This window comes from Trichechus manatus, unplaced genomic scaffold, assembly GCF_000243295.1.
Source record: "Trichechus manatus latirostris isolate Lorelei unplaced genomic scaffold, TriManLat1.0 scaffold00012, whole genome shotgun sequence".
NCBI classification, from domain to species: Eukaryota; Metazoa; Chordata; class Mammalia; order Sirenia; family Trichechidae; genus Trichechus; species Trichechus manatus.
This window is the reverse complement of record NW_004443948.1, coordinates 9837778-9857689: the sequence shown is the minus strand read 5'-3', so window position 1 is coordinate 9857689 and position 19912 is coordinate 9837778. Positions and strand designations below refer to the sequence as shown.

At 37.7% G+C, this 19912-nt stretch overlaps 1 protein-coding gene and 1 long non-coding RNA gene across 6 annotated transcripts in view; one reads left to right on the top strand and one right to left on the bottom strand.

The window, feature by feature from the left end:
* The window catches only part of GBE1 (1,4-alpha-glucan branching enzyme 1), a 311336-nt gene extending 296733 nt beyond the window's left edge, over nt 1–14603 (bottom strand). Inside the window, exon 1 of the mRNA XM_023726637.1 lies at nt 14512–14603. Coding sequence (XP_023582405.1) covers nt 14512–14603 — 92 coding nt within the window. The remainder of the gene's footprint in view (nt 1–14511) is intronic.
* LOC111819574 (uncharacterized) overlaps nt 14303–19912 on the top strand; it is a 167300-nt gene continuing 161690 nt past the window's right edge. For 2 of the 5 annotated variants that reach the window (XR_002823166.1, XR_002823163.1), the window contains exon 1: nt 14317–14543. This is a non-coding gene — a long non-coding RNA (uncharacterized LOC111819574). Of the gene's footprint in view, nt 14544–19912 lie in introns of all 5 variants that reach the window. The other 3 variants (XR_002823161.1, XR_002823162.1, XR_002823167.1) reach the window with 2 other exon arrangements.

Genomic DNA, 19912 nt, shown 5'->3' with positions numbered 1-19912 from the left:
TGTGGGGTTGTTAACCAATGTCATAAAACAACATGTGTACTACTGTTTCATGAGAAACTATTTGTTCTGTAAGCCTTCACCTGAAGTACAATAAAATAAAGTAAAATAAAAAAAAGTTCTACTTTACCTTTCTGTTTAAAAGGTAGGTGTATCTTTAGCTACAGTATTCACATATTTTCCAAATTTTCCCAATAAGTGTATTAATAAAGGGCCAGCAAAAATAGAGGAAGACCCTCAGCAAGATGGATTAATACAGTGGCTGCAATAATGGACTCAAGCATAACAATGATTGTGAGGATGGCGCAAGACCGGGCAGTGTTTCTTTCTGTTGTACATAGGGTCGCTATGAGTCAGAACCGACTTGATGGCACCTAATAAAAACAACAACAAGTGTATTAATAACTTTCATCTCTCAACATCTAACTAATTTCTGTTAGGAAATAGGCATTTTCTAATTTCTAATATATTTATATAACAATGAACCCTGACAAAGACCGAAGTAAATATTAAGATTGGAATAAACCAAAGGCTAATTTTAGTTAGGTAAAAAGCAACTGATTTTAGAAAATATTAACATTAGCTTAATTAAGATTTAATAAATTTGTTCCTACAAATGAAAGGATACAAAATTTTGAGATCTATCAGTTAAGTCAAGCAAACAGACAAAATGAATGAAATTCGTTCTCAAAAGCATATTTTTTATATTGTGGAACTGCAGAAAGTATGATACTCTCAAATGAGAAGGTTCTAAGTAAGAGAAATAAAATAAGAAAAACTTTAAAAAGTCAGGGTAAAATTATAAACTCAAATCTATATAAATTTACATCAAGACCTGTCTGTAATATAAATCAATAAAGCAATGGTATGGCATTATAGAAAAACATGAAAATTAAAAATTGGAAAAAAAAAACTCCAACACAGGTACCTACTTGAGAATAAATTATTGTACATTTTGCAAATTATTTTTCCTCTATGCCTTAAAGTTTTGGTGTTGCCTTATGAGAATAACCAAAAGTTAAAATAAGATTGTACAAACTAAAAACTGACAGATAATTAAGTTTCCACTGCTTTCAATAACTTATATATAAAATTTGTTACAATTTTATATATCAGTGAGACTTAAATTTATTTTTGGCCTGTTGGCTTCCCAGTACAAGTTTGTTACTTTATAATCTTAAAAAATAATCAAACATCCATAGACAATAAAATAAGCCTCAACTTAAACTTCACATCTTATATAAAAATTCACTCAAAACGTATCATAGAATTCAATGTAAGATGATAAAACTTTTTGAAGAAAACGAAGAGAAAGACTTCAGGACCTAAAATGAAGCAAAAGCTTTTTGACATGACAACAAAAGCATGATCCATAAAAGAAAAAATAAATAAAATAAGGTGGATTTTATAAAAACGAAAAACTTTTGCTCTGTGAAAGACTCTGTTAAGAAGATGAAAAGACAAAATAGATACTAGGAGAAAATATTTGCAAACCAAATATATAACAAAGGACTTATATCTGGAATAGATACTAGGAGAAAATATTTGCAAACCAAATATATAACAAAGGACTTATATCTGGAATATATAAAAAACTCTCAAAAGTCAACAGTAAAAAAAAAAAAATCTAACTAGAAAATAGGCAACAGACATTTCACCAAAGAGGATACATGGATGGCAAATAAAAAACTGTCAATATAATTAGCTATGAGAAAATGCAAATTTAAACCACAATGAGATACCACCTTACAATCATAAAAGTAACAATCTCAAATGCTGGCCATAATATGGGCAAATTGGATCACTCATATTTGCTGGTAGAAATGCAAAATGGTAAAACTCTGTGGAAAAGAGTTTGGCCATTTTTTATAAAACTAAACATACATTTACCATACGACCCAGTGTTCATACTCCTAGTCATTTATTCCAGGGAAATAAAAACTTATGTCTACAAAAAAACCTGTACATAAATATTATAGCTTAGTTTTATTTTAATATTTGTAATATCTCAAAACTGGAAACAACTCAAACATCCTTCAGCAGTGAATGGATAAACAAATTGTGGTGTATCCATACAATGGAATACATACTACTGAATGAAAAAAGGAGCGAACTATTGACACATGCAACTTGGATTTCTCTCAGAGGCATTATGCTGAATGAATAAAGCCAATTACAAAAGATTATATATTACATATAATTTCATTTATATAATATTCTCAAAATGAAAAAAAAAAATTATAGAGATGGAAAACAGATTAAGGGCTGCCAGAGGTAGAGGGGGGAGCAGGTAGTGCAAGTATAAAAGAGTAGCAAGAAGGAGCTCCTTTGTGTTAAGGAATATTCTGGATCCTGACTGTGGTGGTGGTTGCGTGACTAGATACCTGTGATAAAATTGTAACGAACTATACAAGCATACAAAAATAAGTCCAGGTAAAAACTGGTGAAATACTAATAAGGTCTATAGATTGTACCAACATCAATTTTTGGTTTTGATATTGCACTATAGTCATGCAAGATGTTACTACTGGAGGAAGCCTGGTAAAGGGTACATGAGCCTTCTCTATATATCATTTTTGCAACTTCCTGTGGGTCTATAATTTTTCAAAATATAAATATTTTTAATTTAGTCTAATACAATTTGTGATTTTCTATGCAATCTCCCCTATATTTTTAAATGTCCTCTGACTTTTAAGGTAGTTTGAACCCACTTTAAGCAAACCTCAGTTTTGATAACACATGATTCCATTTGTATGTGTTATATTTGTGAGCAGAGTTTTACTTAATACTACATAGATAGCACATAAGTAGTTTTCAATAAAAGGCACACCGGGAAAGTAAAGGAAGAAGAGAGCTGTTAGTTTCTTTACGCTTCTATCACAAGCAAGCAGGACTCAAACAACCAAAATGGTGCTGACAACTAAAATGGTCAAGAGGATGAAACATCTCCATGTGAAAACAAAAAACAAACTAACAAGCAAGCAAAAGTATGAGGGCTTTTTGCTGAGAAAGAAAAACATGGAAATGACAAACATGAACTCATTTGTGAACTTCCAGAATCCTAGCATAATAACCAGTCCTTCTGAGAGAATAACAAAACAATTAAAAAGCAACAGTAATTCAGATTAATTAATTAGTTACTGATGATCTCCAAATAGTAGCAGAGTGATCATATATAATAGACCCATAACCACTTAAGGAAAAAAACTAATAGAATGTCAGATACATCATTAACCTTCTATTCTGACATCAAAGAAGTATGACATTCTTCCACAAATTGTCCTTTAGTCCTATTGTCAGAGACAAAATACCAGACTCACCTATATATACACATATATAATAAAAGTCTGTGGCGGGTATGTTCTGAAGAACCACGGTTATTCATTTTAAGCTTTAAAAAGAACAGCACAGAACAACGTAATGTTAAAGTCCCGTAAGCTGTATGTGGTTAGATACCAAAAGACAATTCATGTTTTCAAGGCCAAGCATAAGCCAATGACACTTTTAATTTAGTTCTTTTCTTTCTGATTCCACAAATACTGTGCTCTCCAGATAACTTTAAGATAAAGCTGATCATTTTACATGAGCCCGAGACATGGAAAACTTATTAGTCATTGACAAGCTGATTTCCTCACAAAGCATACTCATATAGGTTTTTGGTTTTATTTTGTTTCGCTTGGTTTTTTTAAGAGTAAAATATGGATGAAATTAAAAAGAGAAGACGGGGGTTCCCAAAGTCATGGGGCCAGGTGACTGAGGAAATCGGATCAGCTCATCTCAGATCAGGAAGGCCAAAAGTCTCCATATTTCTCCAAAAAAAAAAGAGACAAGAATCCAGAAAAATACAGATCAAGTGTAGCACAGTGAAGACCACATCCAGTGTGGGTGATATTCAGGAATGTGGCTGTAGACTTCTCTCAGAAGGAATGAGAATGCCTGGGCTCTGCTCAGAAAGGCTGGTACACAGATGTGATGTTAGAGAACTACAACAACATGGCCTTGCTGAGCCTTTCCATCTTTAGCCAGATGCAGTCCTTGACATTGTCAAGGATTTCATTTTACTTGGATCCGCAATTAACACCCACGGAAGCAGCAGTTAGGAAATCAAAGGACATATTGCATTGCGTAAATCTGCTGCAAAAGACCTCTTTAAAGTGTTAAAAAGCAAAGATATCCCTTTATGAACTAAGGTGCGCCTAACCCAAGCCATGGTATTTTCAATCGCCTCATATGCATGCGAAAGAAAGCTAGACAATGAATAAGGAAGACCAAAGAAGAATGGACACCTTTGAATTACGGTGTTGGCGAAGAATGTTGAATATACCATGGACTACCAGAAGAACTAACAAGTCTGTCTTGGAAAAAATATAGCCAGAGTACTCCTTCGAAGTGAGGATGGCGAGACTTCGACTCACGTACTTTGGACATGTTTATCAGGAGGGACCAGCCCTGGAGAAGGACATCATGCTTAGTAAAGTAGAAGGTCAGAAAAAAAGAGGAAGACCCTCGATGAGATGGATTGACAAGGCAGCTGCAACAATGGGCTCAAACATAACGATTGTGAGGATGGCACCAGACCGGGCAGTGTTACATTCTATTGTACCTAGGGTGGCTAAGAGTCAGAACTGACACACAATGGCACCTAACAACAACAGTCTCTTCTTTGGAGTCAATGGGTGGCACAAACAGTTAAGTGCTCGACTGCTAACCAAAGAATTTGTAGTTTGAGTCTACCCAGAGGTACCTAGGAAGAAACTGGCCATTTACTTCTGAAAAATCAGCCACTGAATATCCTAGGGAGCACAGCTCTACACTGACACACATGAGGTTGCCTTGAGTTGGAATCAGCTTGCCGACAACGGTTTAGTCTCTCCTTTAGAGCAAGGGAAAAAACCCTGGGAAGTTGTAATGAATGAGACAAAAGGACATATCTCAGGTGAGTATGCAATTACAAGCCTGGATTATTCAGGTTCACTTTCAGCTAAGGGTGACTATGGGAACTTATAGTCAATAATTTGTAAACAGAAAACAATAGATGGAGTTTAGGGAAAGTTAACAAATACGTAGATGAAATGGACATAGTGAGCCCTCCAGTGTTCCTGCTAGTAACATGGCTGTTGTACCTAGTTCTGTCCAGCAATCTTCTAAGCGTTAGGATGAAGACCACGTGCTGAGGATAGTAGAGTAGAAAAATAAAAAAGGATAGATCCACGATAAGGCCCAAACCATTCAGCTTTGACTTTTCCGTAAGTTAGAAATACAAACCTCTATTGCTACGATTCACAGTTTGTTAATGAGGCCATCTTAGGTTTTCTGTTACATGTGCCTAAATGTATAACTGATTTTATCACATTTCTGTAACAGAGTACACATCTGTATTGTGCACTCATTCATAATTAAATATAAAGTGTGGCTAGTTGCTTATCATTTGTGAAAATGAAAATAAATTAGATTGATGATATTAAGTAACATGATCTCATTATTAAACAGATATTTGTTGTTATTCTGTCAATATATGAAAAACTTCTAGTTTACCTGTACAAAAAGTATATCTATATGCTTGGTTTCTAATCATTATATTTTGGATTATAAACTTAGTGTATATGCCCAGAGATTGTGTCCCATTATAATTTAATGTTCAATGGATTTAATAAAACACACATGAATATTCCATTCCTTGACTGTATACATCTCATTGCAAAATCATATATATTGAAAATAACTGAAATAGTGACATATAAAAAAAAGGAGGAAAAAAGGAAGTCAGAACATGCTTTAAAAAAATCTTCAAGAGGATGTTTAAACTTTTCATATTAATATATCTAATATATACATATCTATAGTATATATATATATTTATATATATTTGTGTATACATACTTATTTACAGCAATGTTCGGGCTCCACTGGAATAATTCTTTCATTATCAAACTTTACAGCTGCTACTGTTTTTTCTTCTTCAACAATAGTCTTATTTTCAAAGGTATTCCTACTATTAGTGAACTCTGACCATTCTTCTAAACATCCAGAGTTCAGGAGGAAGAAAATACCTGCAGCTGTTTGATGCCCAAGAATATGAACACTTAGCAGTCAGATGAAAGAAGAGAAAAAACAGAAGGAAGATGAAAAGAAGAGTGATTCTGAATTCCTGCAGGCTAGCATTTACCTCTCTCAATAAAGGAAGCTTCGTGCTCATTATATCCTAGGACTCATCTTGCCTTCAGCTTATAGTAAACTGGCAATTGCTGTATCATTTTCTCTCCAAATTAAGGATCAAAGTTTAAACACATTCTTTTCCTTCTCTATTAGATTATGATTAAAATTATCACCTCCCTCACCTCATTCACACAATCACTTCTGCTGGGAAAAGGAAGAAACCCCCTAAAGTAAGGATGGCTCTAACCAGCAAAAGGAAGAGTTGGGGAGAATTTCTGGTCATGGTATTTTACTGATGGTTGATTTCAGGATACAGCATTAAAGAAGCTAACAATAACAAAATCCTCTGAAAATAATAGTCTAGTAAACATTTACTGCTAACAATATTATCACCATAAAATAACTATTATTTATTTACCAAGCATCTTTACATATATTCCTAGTCCTCAAAATACCCCTACAAGGTGGGTCATAGCCATGTTTTACAGAAGAAGAAACTGAGGTTCACAGAGGTTAATTAATCTGCCCACAGACTCAAAACTATTTAAAAAGCGTATGAGTTAAAATTAAAGCCCCATATGATTTTTTTTTTACTTTGTAAAAAAAATCCCTTAGCAGTATTCGTCTATCGTTTTCCATTCTACCTATGAAGAAACTAAATTTAGAACATAAGTCATTTGAATCATTTAAACATTAGAAAATCAAGTTTTATAAGTTAATCACCACAATGATGTGAATTAAACAATATCAAATAAACTGCAACAGAACTGTATAATATATCAATGAGTGTAAATGTACAATAAATGGACTTAATGGGGAATTTTGTCTTTTGTCAAGGTACCAGGTTCCTAGAGCCTTGAACACAAAGTTGAATGGGGTTTCTGTTGGGTATTAAACATAAAAGAATCCTGGATTCAAAACAGTGTGAACATACACTGATGAGCGGATTATCACCACAAGAAGAGCTGTTCTTTAGTAAAAAATCAGTTTACTTTAGAATGAAAGGTACCTGGTAGAAGCAATTCCCTCCACAGAAAACACTTTCATACTGTCCTTTAACTCCTATAAATGTATAATCGAAAGTTAATGTGTGCTTTCAAGTAAGAGCAGCATGACACACCTATCAATCGTAAAACTACCTTCCACCTCACAAGGACTGTATTATCCTCTCACCAGCTAACTACGACCCAGCATGGTAGAAGCTGAACTGAACCCTATAAGAAGTGCCACATACTCATTTCTCAGGAGGTGAAGCAGCAGGTGCCAGAGCCTAAACTAAACTGAAATGCTCCACTGTGTCACTTTAAGGCACTTTGAAAATGAGAAGAGGTCAGAGCCTCTTGACCATCATGGTAGAGAATTCAGGATTGACTGGAGTTAAGACAGACTTCAGCTGTAAAGAGCAAATGAATCCACAGATTCATGTACAGATGCTACAGAAGAGCAGGCCAAGTGCATCTCATAATCTTCAGATTCTTCCCTGCCTTCTAGAGTCACTGACATGAGACTTCCTTCACAGTCTACAGCATGGCCAGGCACTGAGAAGGAGTGCCCCATTCAGCTATGAGGCAAAACCTCTGTGCTGTGAGAATCAATTTTTGATGTGGCTGCTGATACATCAAATGGAAAAAATTTTCCAATTCTAATTACATACCAATGTAAAAACTATTTTTATTTCTAACAAAGTATAGTAAAATCTACAAAAGCCGGAACCTGTGCAAGGCAGAAACCCGTCAGAGAAGGATAACTCAAAACTAAAACACGGTAGGGTTCTTAATAGTGGGCGCCAGTAAGCACCCTGTCAAAGGCGGAAAACTTGGAAGACGGGAAAACAAAGCAGTCCCGTAGAGTTCCAGCTTTCACAGGTTTCACTGTACATATCTTCACCATAATTGTAATACTTAACAGACATGGGCTCACAAAAACTTCCTCCATTCTTGACCTAGCTGCTGTTGTTAGTTGCGGTCAAGTCAATTCCAACTCATAGTGACCCCATGTGTACAGAGTAAAATCACTCCATAGGGTTTTCAAGGCTGTGACCTTTTGAAGGAGATCACCAGGCCTGACTTTCAAAGTGCCTCTGGGTGGGTTCAAACTGCCAACCTTTCAGGTCAAGTGCTTAACCATTTTCGACACCCAGGGACTCCAACTTCATCTGATCTCAAGCTCTCCTAAAATTAATATTTCTTCAGAGATTAAACCTTCAGTGTCAGTAGAGTATGGGAAAAAGTATCTAATTGATAGCTATTTTCTTGATTTACTATGATTATCTTTAGCGTTTTGCTTGAGCATATATACCCTTTCCCCTGATTGTCACATGCAACCTCCTGATAATTATCGCTCTTTCTCTGTCCATCCATCCAAACATTCTCAAAATTTTCGGCTTAAGCTGAGTCGACATTAGACTCACTGGTATGGCAAAAGGAAAAACAGAGTCAAAATAGATTCATTCAGATATATTTACTCACTCAAATATTCTACTAAGTGTTCACTATGAGCCAGATACAATTCTACAGACTGAGAATAAGACGGTGGACAAACAATATAGAAACACTGCCCACCTACGGGAATACATTTGGAGATACAAGGAAAGGAGGAGAGAGAAGAAACTAAGGATAAGTCTTCAGTGTTAGGCTTGAGAAATTGTTCATGAAGATTCCACACCCTGAGACAGGGTATAAAGGGACAAACAGATTTCGGATGAAAACCTTAAGTTCAGTTTTATACATGTTGAATTTTGTATTTATTTGTTGTTGTTATTGTGTGCCATTGAGTTGATTTCGATTCACAGCAGCCCCATGTAACAGAGTAGAACTGCCCCATAGGGCTTCCTAGGCTGTAATCTTTATGAGAGCAGATTGCCAGGTCTTTTATCCTGCAGTACATCAAAATAAAGATATTTATAAATATACCTGAGACCAGGAGAGAGATCTGGGGTGAAAACAGATGTGGGCAGCATCAGTATATAGATAGAACCTACTGGATGGATGAGAATGACTAGCGAAAAGTAGAAATATGTACAAGGTCCCAAGGAATAACCCTGGGAAATTCTTACATTAAATGGACAGAAAGAGGCTGAGGAGAAACCAACAGAGATGATGGAAGAAAAGCAACAGCTTCAGTATCATGAAACAAAGGGAAGAAATAGCTTCAAGGAGTTAATAAGTGGTTCAGAAAGTCAAGTGTGAAGAGATAAAGAGGAAGAAAAAAGTAGTCACAAAAAATGGCTGCTTGATAACTTAATGAATACCTCTTTCTTCCTCTTTGTCTCTTTAGTTTTAGCAAAGAAAGATTAGTCCCACTGGAGGCACTTACTAGCCATGTGAATTTAGCCAGTCACTTGACAAACCTCAAAACAAAACAGCAAAAACAAAACCAAAGATGCTACCTTGTGGTATTGTTATGAGGATTAAAGTGAATATTATATCTGAAAGTACTATATAAACTTGAAGCAGAGGGTGAAGACTATAGTATAAGCCATATTTATCTGTGTCTTAGTTATCTAGTGCTGCTATAACAGAAATACCATAAGTGGATGGCTTTAACAAAGAGAAATTTATTCTCTCACAGTCTAGGAGGCCAAAAGTCCAAATTTAGGATGCCAGCTCTAGGAGAAGGCTTTCTGTCTCTGCCAGTTCTAGGGGAAGGTCCTTGTCATCAATTTTCACTTGTCAAGGAGCTTCTCAGCGCAGGGGCCTCAGATCCAAAGGACGTGCTATTCTCCCGGCTCTTGTTTCTTGTTGGTATGAGGTCCTCCGTCTTTCTGTTCACTTCTCTCTTTTATATCTCAAAAGGGATTGGTTTACGATATAATTTAATCTTGTAGATTGAGTCCTGCCTCATTAACATAACTACCACTAATCCCATCTCACTAAAATCATAAAGAGAGAATTTACAACACATAGGAAAATCACGTCAGATGACAAAATGGTGGACAATCACACAATACTAGGAATCATGGCCTAGCCAAATTGATAAACATATTTTTGGGGGACACAATTCAATCCATGACATTGTGGTTCTCAGTATTTTGGTTTGTTTTTTTGCTTTTTTCCCTTTAATTGAACCAACATTTTTTTAAAAAATGAAGAGATTTTCCTTTAAAATTTAAATATCTATTATGTCTTTAAAAAGAAATCAGAAGATCCTGCAACAACAGGCCTACAATCCTACATAGTAACAATCAGATGGAGCCAAATACTATCTGCCCTTTATAGAAACTGTAGGTGGGCTCCTGATCACATAGAACCCACCATCCCTATTTTCTCCCTAAGACTGAAATGGGGGGTTACTTCTTGTTGTAGCAGAAAACTCCCTCTGTACGCATGCCACTATCAAGCATGAAAAGGCAAAAGTTAGACTGAGAAGGTTGTACATTATCTTGAGGAAAAATACTCAGCTAGGAAAAAAAAAAGGTTAACTCTTCTATGTGTAGAAATGGCAAAGTTTGTTTGTCTTAAAAGAATTTGCTCAGCCTGCTTCCTTCATTTAAGTTACCTGTCTGATCTCTAAAGTTATTTAATTTGTTACCCCTTCACTACAAAAGTAAGAATCAAGTTTCTGAAAATTGAAAATTGTCCATGTAGAAAAATTTTTTTTTTTTTTTTAAGTAGGTACATTTTTCTTTATATTACACAAAGTTAAAGCTATAAAGCTATGGTCAACAAACTAATCTAGAAGAAATTCTTAACCAAAGAATTTTAAATTTCATGAAGAAATAGTAACGATAATAAGAAGGATGGTGGGCTGAGTTTGGTTAAGAGGCTATGAAATCTTTTGTAAGTATTTGTGAATGTTAAGTAGAAATGTGAGTGTGAGAGTGTATGGTATACATACACTACAATAAAAAAGGCAGCATGCTAAATCAACAGGCTGTCAGTGTCTTTTTTCCATATCTTAAATAGTTATAGATATTTGTAGAACTAATTTTGATTTAACATCCTTTGTCCAGAGGGAATTTTTCACGAGCTCTCTCCTCAGCAGATTCTGTGTCTACCAAAACAAAAAACCAAACTCGTTGCTATCAAGTCGATTTCGACTCACAGTGACCCTATAGGACAGAGTAGAACTGCCACACATGGTTTCCAAGGAGCAGAAGGCAGATTTGAACGGCCAACTTTTTGACCACTGTGCTACCAGGGCTACATAAGATCTCTAGAGATGACTTTATTATTGTTACATGCAATTAAAGTCCACAATATTTTTTTCTGGGTCTGGTCTCCATTTTAATATCCCTTGTTTTATTTTACTAATATCCTGGTCATAAATTGCCTCCAATAATTTCAGTGATTTTGGCAGGCCACTTACAAAACTGCTCTTAATTGTTTGTCTTTTTTTTTTCTTCTTTTTATACTGTGTCTTTCATCTTTAGAAAGAATATCCAGAAACTTATTTTCTAAAAACATTACTTGTCTTTCTGCGGTAAATACATGAAGTAGATAAGCTTTGGTGCCTTTTATCACCATCTAATTGTGCCTAAGCTTTGGAACAATATAACCTTAATTTCATAAATAATTATAATATTGCAACATTATAAACTATTTCTTAAAAAATGTAAATCCCTGACTGGCATATAACATAATGTGCAATACCTACTCACTAAACTGTAAACCCAGAGAACAAAGATAAGATCACATATTTGTATAAGACTTTGAATTATTACAACTGTGTTGTATTAGGGCTGCTCATAAATGTTCAGTTCTCTGTTCCATACACTCAAAAGTCACACTGACTTAGACTGGCTAATATAATGCCAACGGAAGTGACTCACTGCTAGGCTAAAGCTGTGAGAAATAGTGTGTTGTTCAACATGTTTTCCATTCCCTGTCGTTAGTTACCGTTGCAGAAACATGTTCAATATGAAGCCTTTCATCAGCCTAGATGTGACTACCATGAGCAGAGCCCTGTGACTGACTCATGTTGGGCATGTAATACAGGGAGAATTCAATGTTATGTTCTGAAACACTTGTATTTTGGAATTATGATCTCAGCAACTAATTGCAGAGTAAACAGCAGGTGAAAGAAGTGGGAGAGCTCAGCGGAAGAACTCATCTTAGGAGGTAACCAATGAGACAATATGGAGGCCTTCACACACACTAATGCTTCAATTTTCATTTTATGGTACAGCATAACTCACTAATCCTCTAAACTTGATTCCAAATTCTCGCAGTTACAGAAAACGTAAACCAGAACAACAAAAGTATACAACAGAATTTCAAATAAAGAGAAGTTGGCTAGGGAAGGACAAGACTGTCCATTTATGAGAAGAAATCACCTCCTCCCATCACCATTCTTACCTATTGTTGTTTGTACCTCAAATTTTCTTCACTCTTTAGTAAGTATATTTTGTACCTAAACGATTGACTGGATGTGTATTTGTGTTAGGGCAAAGACACACTGCCTAGGTGAATTACTAGAAATAAGCAGAAAATAGGATAAGTAACCAAACTACACTTGAGAAGGAGGAATTTTTATTCTTCAAGTGGTAACAGTATAAGTTACTGCTGCCAAATGCCAAATTACTACTTGATATGCCTAAATAGAACATGTGCACTGGAAAATGGCAATTACTGAGAACCAAGGCCAGAAGGAGAATCCAGGTCAGAGTGAGACTCAAGGGCCCATTTGACCAGCCTTTTCACCAGAACACTGGATTTCTCACAAGTCTTTATTCTGGCCTTTGTCCTTCTCATTAGTTTTGACAAACCATAAAAGAGGATTATAATTGCTTCAATCTCAATGGAGTTGGAAGTGAAGCACATGAAAGATAGATTTTAACAAGGAATGTTTGTCTAATTGTGATCATTTTTTTAATGGGGGGGAGGAGCCTAGATAAAACATTTCCATTTCAGAACTCTTCTTTTAGAAAGGTCTTTGTCTTAAGCATCATTGTATAATGCACACAAGAAAATGTGTCACCACTATAAGCACATTAAACAAAAATCTTTTAAAATGTCACCAACTTTAACTGCCATGTTTGGGTCCATTATTTTTCTTTTTAATATGCCTAAGTTAAATCCAGTCTTGAACTATGAAGACAATGCATTAAGTTTCTCTTTAAGGCATATACAGTATTGCAAATTCTGAAAGCAATTTCGCAAGGTTGCTTCCTAAATGGTTTAAATAATGGCACAACCATTTGATTAGCTGAACATCTCAAGGTGGCTACTTTGAGGAGGGTGCATTCATTAGGACATACAAGCTCTGGAATGAGATGTTGTATTCATCTTTATGTCCCCTACAATCCCTAGGACAATGTTTTTACTCTTACGTCTTCTTTAATAAACATTTGCTGAATTGAAAACTGGTAATAAATGACAATGCCAACACATGAACTTAAGTTTAAAAAAAAAACACACACACTCCAAGCCAGCCTTTTTTCCTTATCCCAATGCTTCTTCGCGTCAGCAAGTACCTAAACATGTCCTAAACTTAAAAAAATTGGCTATGTATATTGTTGCCCCAGTAGTATACCTTCTGAAGTGATTCTGCTAAAAGGTCAAAACCCATTAAATCACAATGTAGTTACTTCACAAATGCAACTACTATAACTAGTGGAATTATCATCACAGCAACTAAAGTGTGGTAAATCAATTCACAACAGTGTGGTAGGAGCCAAGCTAAAACCACAACATCCTAAATTGGCCTCTGGAAGTTTAGCTTTCCTGGCATTTCTTCCTCTCCACGACAGCAATGTTAAACAAGACCGAATGTTGCTGTTATGTTTACTCATCGATGTTGGTCCAAGGGGAAAAAAAAAAAAGACCAAGATAGGCTTAATCTTCCCTGAGAGGGGAATATTAACAAGGAAAGAACAAAAGCTAGGGCATGTAGTTCCTGTCTGGAAGAATCCTGTTAGATATAAAAACGCACTATTTGCTATGAAATAACCCAGAAAATTTTAACTATACAATTACACAAATCGGGTGTTATTCACACACTAATTCACAGGAGCGCTCTGGTCATGCAAATATCATAAATCCCGCAGTGGCGCAGCCTCAATCCCCAGCAGGACCAGAGGAAACGAGTGCTGGAAGCCAAAGGACCTACCCAGTGGCGCAAAATGGATGAAGAGGGGAGGGAATGTGGAAAGAAGTTTAAAGTAACTCGGGGCCTCAGCGCTACTTCGGGTGCCTAAACTGTCAACCCACAACTCAGGAAGTTACACAACCCAGTTACCCAAGTCGCCCCAACGCCCCGCCCACCAAGGCCCTTCCCGCCGGGGCAGGGGCGGGGCCGCCGCGTTTAGCGGGACCGAGGGGCGGGGCCGACGCGCGCAAAGGCCGAGGGGTGGCCCGTGCCCGGAGCCCGCGCGGGCTGCGCCGGGGTGATGGGGACCCTGATGTGGTTGGGTGGTACCTGCGCTGCAAGTCCGGAGCGAAGGGTTTCAGGTACGGGTCGATCTCCAGGAGCCGGGCCAGCTCGGGCACGTCCTCCGGGGCAGCAGCCATCTTCTGCCGCAGCCCGAGTAGCCGAGGCCCGAGAGGGTCGAGTAGGGCCTGAGCGGGAGCGGGAGCCCCAAAGGCTGGCAGATGGTGAGGGCGGAGCCGGCGGGCGCAGGCGAGCCGATGCGAGCCCAGGCGGCCGGGGCCCTTTATAGCCGGTGTGAGCGGCTGCCCAGCCCCTGCTCCCCCCGCCGGCGGGGAGGAGCGGGACCCGGAGTGATCCCGGGACGCACGTCCCAAACGGGGAGGAGGTGCCTGGCCCCTCCGCCCACTCACGCGGTCACACCTCTAGGCCGCTGGGACTTGCAGTTCCCTCCTCAATCCTGTTCCCCGCGGGGCAGAGGCCACCCTGGAGGCAGCCTCGCTCAGCGTTGCCCTCCCTTACCCTGGCCCTTTCTCGACCCGTAGCATACCTGCAGTTTTTCTTGCTTTAAGCAACGCCCATTGGCAGCATATCCTTCCTTCAAGTGGGTATGTGATTTTCTCAGAAGGACTCTTCCTTGTCAGAGTTATGAAATTTTCTTCTTGGAGAAGTGTTTCAGATATCAAGTAAATTCACAGTGAGGGGAACAATCGAGTGTGGATATAATGCCGTTGAAAATGTGACTAACCAGGACTCTCTTAGGTTTGCCATATCTGTTGAATTTAATCAAGGGAAACAGGATTCTGGAATTGTCCAAAGGATACGCTAGTATTCTGGTATTTTTCCTTGGGATACCAATGCCTGAGAGTTGAAACCATGGCAAGAAGTCTTCCCATTTTCCATACTGCAAAAAAAAAAAAAAATGCGTTCTCTTTTTAGTCCTTGTACTAAGTTTTTCAGTGAATAAACTGTCCTTGGTGAGACAAATGGTGTAAGCGAGAGCATTAAATGGAATTCCACTTTGACAACAAGTGGTAGAGCCGGAAACCTCTGGGCCTCTTTCTTCTTGACTTTGGAATGGGGCAATCTATATAGTCTTCCCTCACTGGGGACTTTCTTCTTTCATTCCCACTAACTGACTGGCTTCCAGCTCAGTGATTCTATTTTAAGTATACAGAATTGGACGCCACGAGAAATGTACTCATGAACACAGGAGGTTTAAGTGTGTTTGCATCTGGAAACTACCCTTTGCAGTCCAGTCGATTCCAACTTACAGCAACGCTATAGGACAGAGTAGAACTGCCCCTTAAGGTTTCCAAGGAGCCGCTGGTGAATATGAACTGCTAACCTTTTGGTTAGCTGCCGAGTTCTTAACCACTGCACACCAGGGCTCCTGCACCTGGAAACTAGAAAGGTGCAAATACTTGTCCCAGTTAAGAATCCCAGGAGCTATGGAGGAGGAAGAGCATTGATCAGTCTTGGGGCTTAAATTTTAAAGCATATTCAAAGCAGAAGTCTTTTGAAGCGGTTAATAAAAATATGATGAAAGTTACCTAGTGACAAAACTTCAGGCTGGCGAGAGGAGTTACGTCTGACCTCTACCTCATAGGCATCAGCCCTAGGCTATTGATCTTGATTCGCCTTCACCCTTGTGGAGTTAGAAAAGGTCAGAGGCCTCCTCTACACCATTTTTACAATTATGCTAATTGAAGGAAACCAGTTACAAAAGACCACATGTTGTATGATTCCACTTGTATGTAACGTCCCGAATAGCTACATCTGTAGAGACAGAAAGTAGATTCTTGGATTCTTAGGGCTTGAGGTTGGAGGAAGTGAAGAGTTACAGCTAATGGGTACAGGGTTTCGTTTTGGAATGATGAAAAGTTTTATAAAATAGATTGTGGTGATAAATTGCACAACTGTGGATATACTAAAAACGATTGGATTGCACACTTTAAATGGGTGAATTGTATGGTATGGGAATTAAATGTCAGTAAAGCTGTTTTTAAAAAAAGGATTTTTAGGTATAAAATAACGATAAATATAGTTTTTCCAACTACGTATCCCCCACTGTTGAAAATCACTAGGAAAATCAGAGCGCTGAAACTAAACTCTGGAGAGACAAATATAGAAGAAGGAACTTTGAAGTAAGAATGAGGAGTGTTGATGAAGAAGAAGGTGGTCATCAAGGACCCAGGTTCCTTGGTTCTTTCATTTCCTCATAATATAGGCTTTTAACCTCAAGTTTGTCCCCTCATGGTCATAAAATAGCTACCACAGCTCTAAGCATCACTCCCTCATAAGACCACATCTAAAAGAAAAATGAAGATTTCTTCTATGTGTCTTTACCAAAGAGAAAAAAATAAATTTCCCAGATGTTACCATCAGATTTTTCTTTCTGTTTCTTTGACCAGAACTAGGTCAGGTGCCTGCCCCTAAACCACTGGATAGAAAAATGAGATTACCATGTTTGGCTTAAATTAATTGTGTTTCACTACTTGGATTGAGTCCACCTTCCCTTAGCTCATTGCTGCCCAACTCTAAATAAAATGGTTATTATATTCACATGGAAAAAGAGGAATGGCTAGTCAGCATGTCTGCTATGTCTTCCTTTGCCATTCTTCCTAGATCCCAATACCAATGCATCTTGCCAATGTCTTAACTAACTTGTCCGCTTTTGATTTGGGTATACTTACATTGCAAAACCCCAACCTGGAACAAATCAACGAATTTGCCTTCATTCCTACATCCGGACTGCTGGGGAATATCAAAGAAAATCATAACAAGAACTATATATTTCATGAAAATTTTCTCCTAGCTTTAAAAAACTCTCCCTTACTCAAGACCATCACAGTTTTACAGCTTGTCTCTAGGTGGTGCAAACAGATAAGCACTCAACTACAAGCCAAAAGGTTGGCGGTTGAACCCTACCCAGAGGCACCTCAGAAGACAGTCCTGGCGATCTGCTTCTGAAAGGATACGGTCTCGAAAACCCTATGGAGCAGTTCTACTGTGCACATACGGGGTCATCTTGAGTTGGGATCCACTCCATGGCGACCAGCAACAACAACAACACTGTGTAAGGTACACGGAACTGAGGGTGCCAATGAGGGCATTCACCCCAAGAAAGGGGAGCCTTTTCCTTTGCACAGAGGTGCTTCTTGCTCTTCAAACTCTGAATCCTTAGGAATGTGTCCACCAAGAGAAGGTACCTTTTTCTAATCTACACAAAGGCGGGGTATAGGCAAGTGATAGCCCTGCCCCCAACTCTCTTCCTTGACCATAACACTCCTCTTTTTTTTTAATTGCCAGGTTCTTGAAAGATTATCCCATTCATTTTTAATGTATGATTGACTGGCTTCTGCTCTTACTAAGCTGAAACTCTTCTTTCCAAAAACACCCATAACCTCCCAGTTGTTAAAACCAACGGGGCAGTATTTAGTTCTTGTCCTATTTAATCTCTGAAGCATTTGGAACTGCTAATTACTTTTTTCATCTATTGAAAAATAAAAGGGTAGAATTGTGACAGAGAACTTGAGATAATAAGCAAAGATGTGTAGCCACTGTAAGATACGAGAAAGGAAACAAGTCAAAAACAAGTAAAAAGATTCCTGAACAATGTTGAGAGCACAGCTGTAGCTAGGCACCAAACACCTGAGTGACCCAACCATGAATTCTTCATCATTATTGCTTAATAAGCTGTGTCAATTCAAAAATTGGCATTTGAATGAAGCTAGGGTTGGAGACATACGAGGTGAATATAGCAGAAGGGAAGGTCAGTAAGGCTAAGACACTTCTGATGCTGATGAGCTTGTCATACAGCTGCTTAACCTAGCATAAGGCATTGTGTTAAAGCGTTATGATGGTATAAAAACCTTTGATATTGTCCATTTCTTAAAATATTCATAATAATAGATAATTCATAAATGAAAAATTAGATAATTGTGACACTTAAAGTATACATTTGTCTTAAAATTATATTTTCAAGGTTTAATCAAATTTTAAAAACCCATTATTTCTCTCTCTCATTTTCTCTCTTTTTCTTTTTTCCCTTTCTCTCTTTCTCATTTTAAGTTCCATAGCTGTTCTTTGAAGTAAGGGAATTTAATTGAATATTTGTTTCTTTAAATTTCTCCATGAACATGCTCTAAAACTGGATGGTGACAATGGTTACACAATTCTGTAAATTTACAAAAAATCATTGATTTGTACATTTAAACAGGTGAGTTTTATGGTATGTAAATTATATCTTATAAAGCTATTTTTTTAAATAATTCTCCATAAGATTATGTAACTCAGAATCTCTGTTGAAAAGGTGAAGCTAATGTCTGGCAAGTGTTAGTATTCCTCTCTGCAAATTGACATCCACTTATTTAATTTTGGACTAAATTCAGCAGAGGCAGTGGCCAGCTGGGCTTCCCCTCTACCACCCACCAAGCCCCTCTGAGGGCCCTGGGGCAAGAGACTGTCATTCTGTCTTCAGACCCATTCACCCTCTCACCTCTGTGTTTAGATGGCCAAGTGGTGAGTGCTCAGTGTGATGGGAATTGTCACCACCTGGAAACCAGAGTGAGGCGAACAACTTTTTCCAGAGACAGTACAATAGTTTTTAGATAATGATTTTCAATTACTTTTGTCATAAATTGGATGAGAACCAGTGACTTAAAGGTGAAAGGTTCTAACTCTTGTGACATATTCTGAGCATCTGATCTTCTCCATTAGAACTTAACCAATTCCCTTAGTCTCGGACCTTCCTAAGCACACAATGGTTGCAAGTACTCAATTTGCAGGCTTCCTTTATGCCTTTATGTTATTACTAGTGGTTATATTATATCTGAAATTTTCAATTCTTCTCTATTGTTCCTTATTTGAAAATTTTTCAGATTGTTGAGCTTGTTGATATGAACTTACTCTGAATGAAGGCTAGAGTGATTCTTCAGAATACTAATAACACAGTGCTTTTGGTGGTCTAGGAAGTGTTCTACCCATTGTGTGTGTATGTGCACACACACATATAAATTATATACACACCACACATAAATGTGTGTATGTATATATGATATTTATATATGTGTGTATATATACATATACACACACACACATATATAGTTTTTTTATGGGGAGGTTAAAGAATTTAAGACAAAAACTAGCCAAACAAAAGAATTAGAACACTGTTTATCAACTTAACCTGAGTGAAACCCCCAGGTTCTGGCAGATGTAACCAGTCCAGAACGATGCAAAGTGCCATGAAATGGCTCCCACCCCCACCCCACAAAGGGGGAAAGAAAAAAAAACCCTCTTAGCATAGAAAATTTAGGTCACAAAGTCCATATATTAAAGCCTCTTTCAATTTACTCATAGGAAGACAACTGCAGTCATCACCTGTTGTAGTGAATTGAATGATGGCCCTCAAAAAGATATGCTCATATGCTAATCCTGGAACCAGTGAATG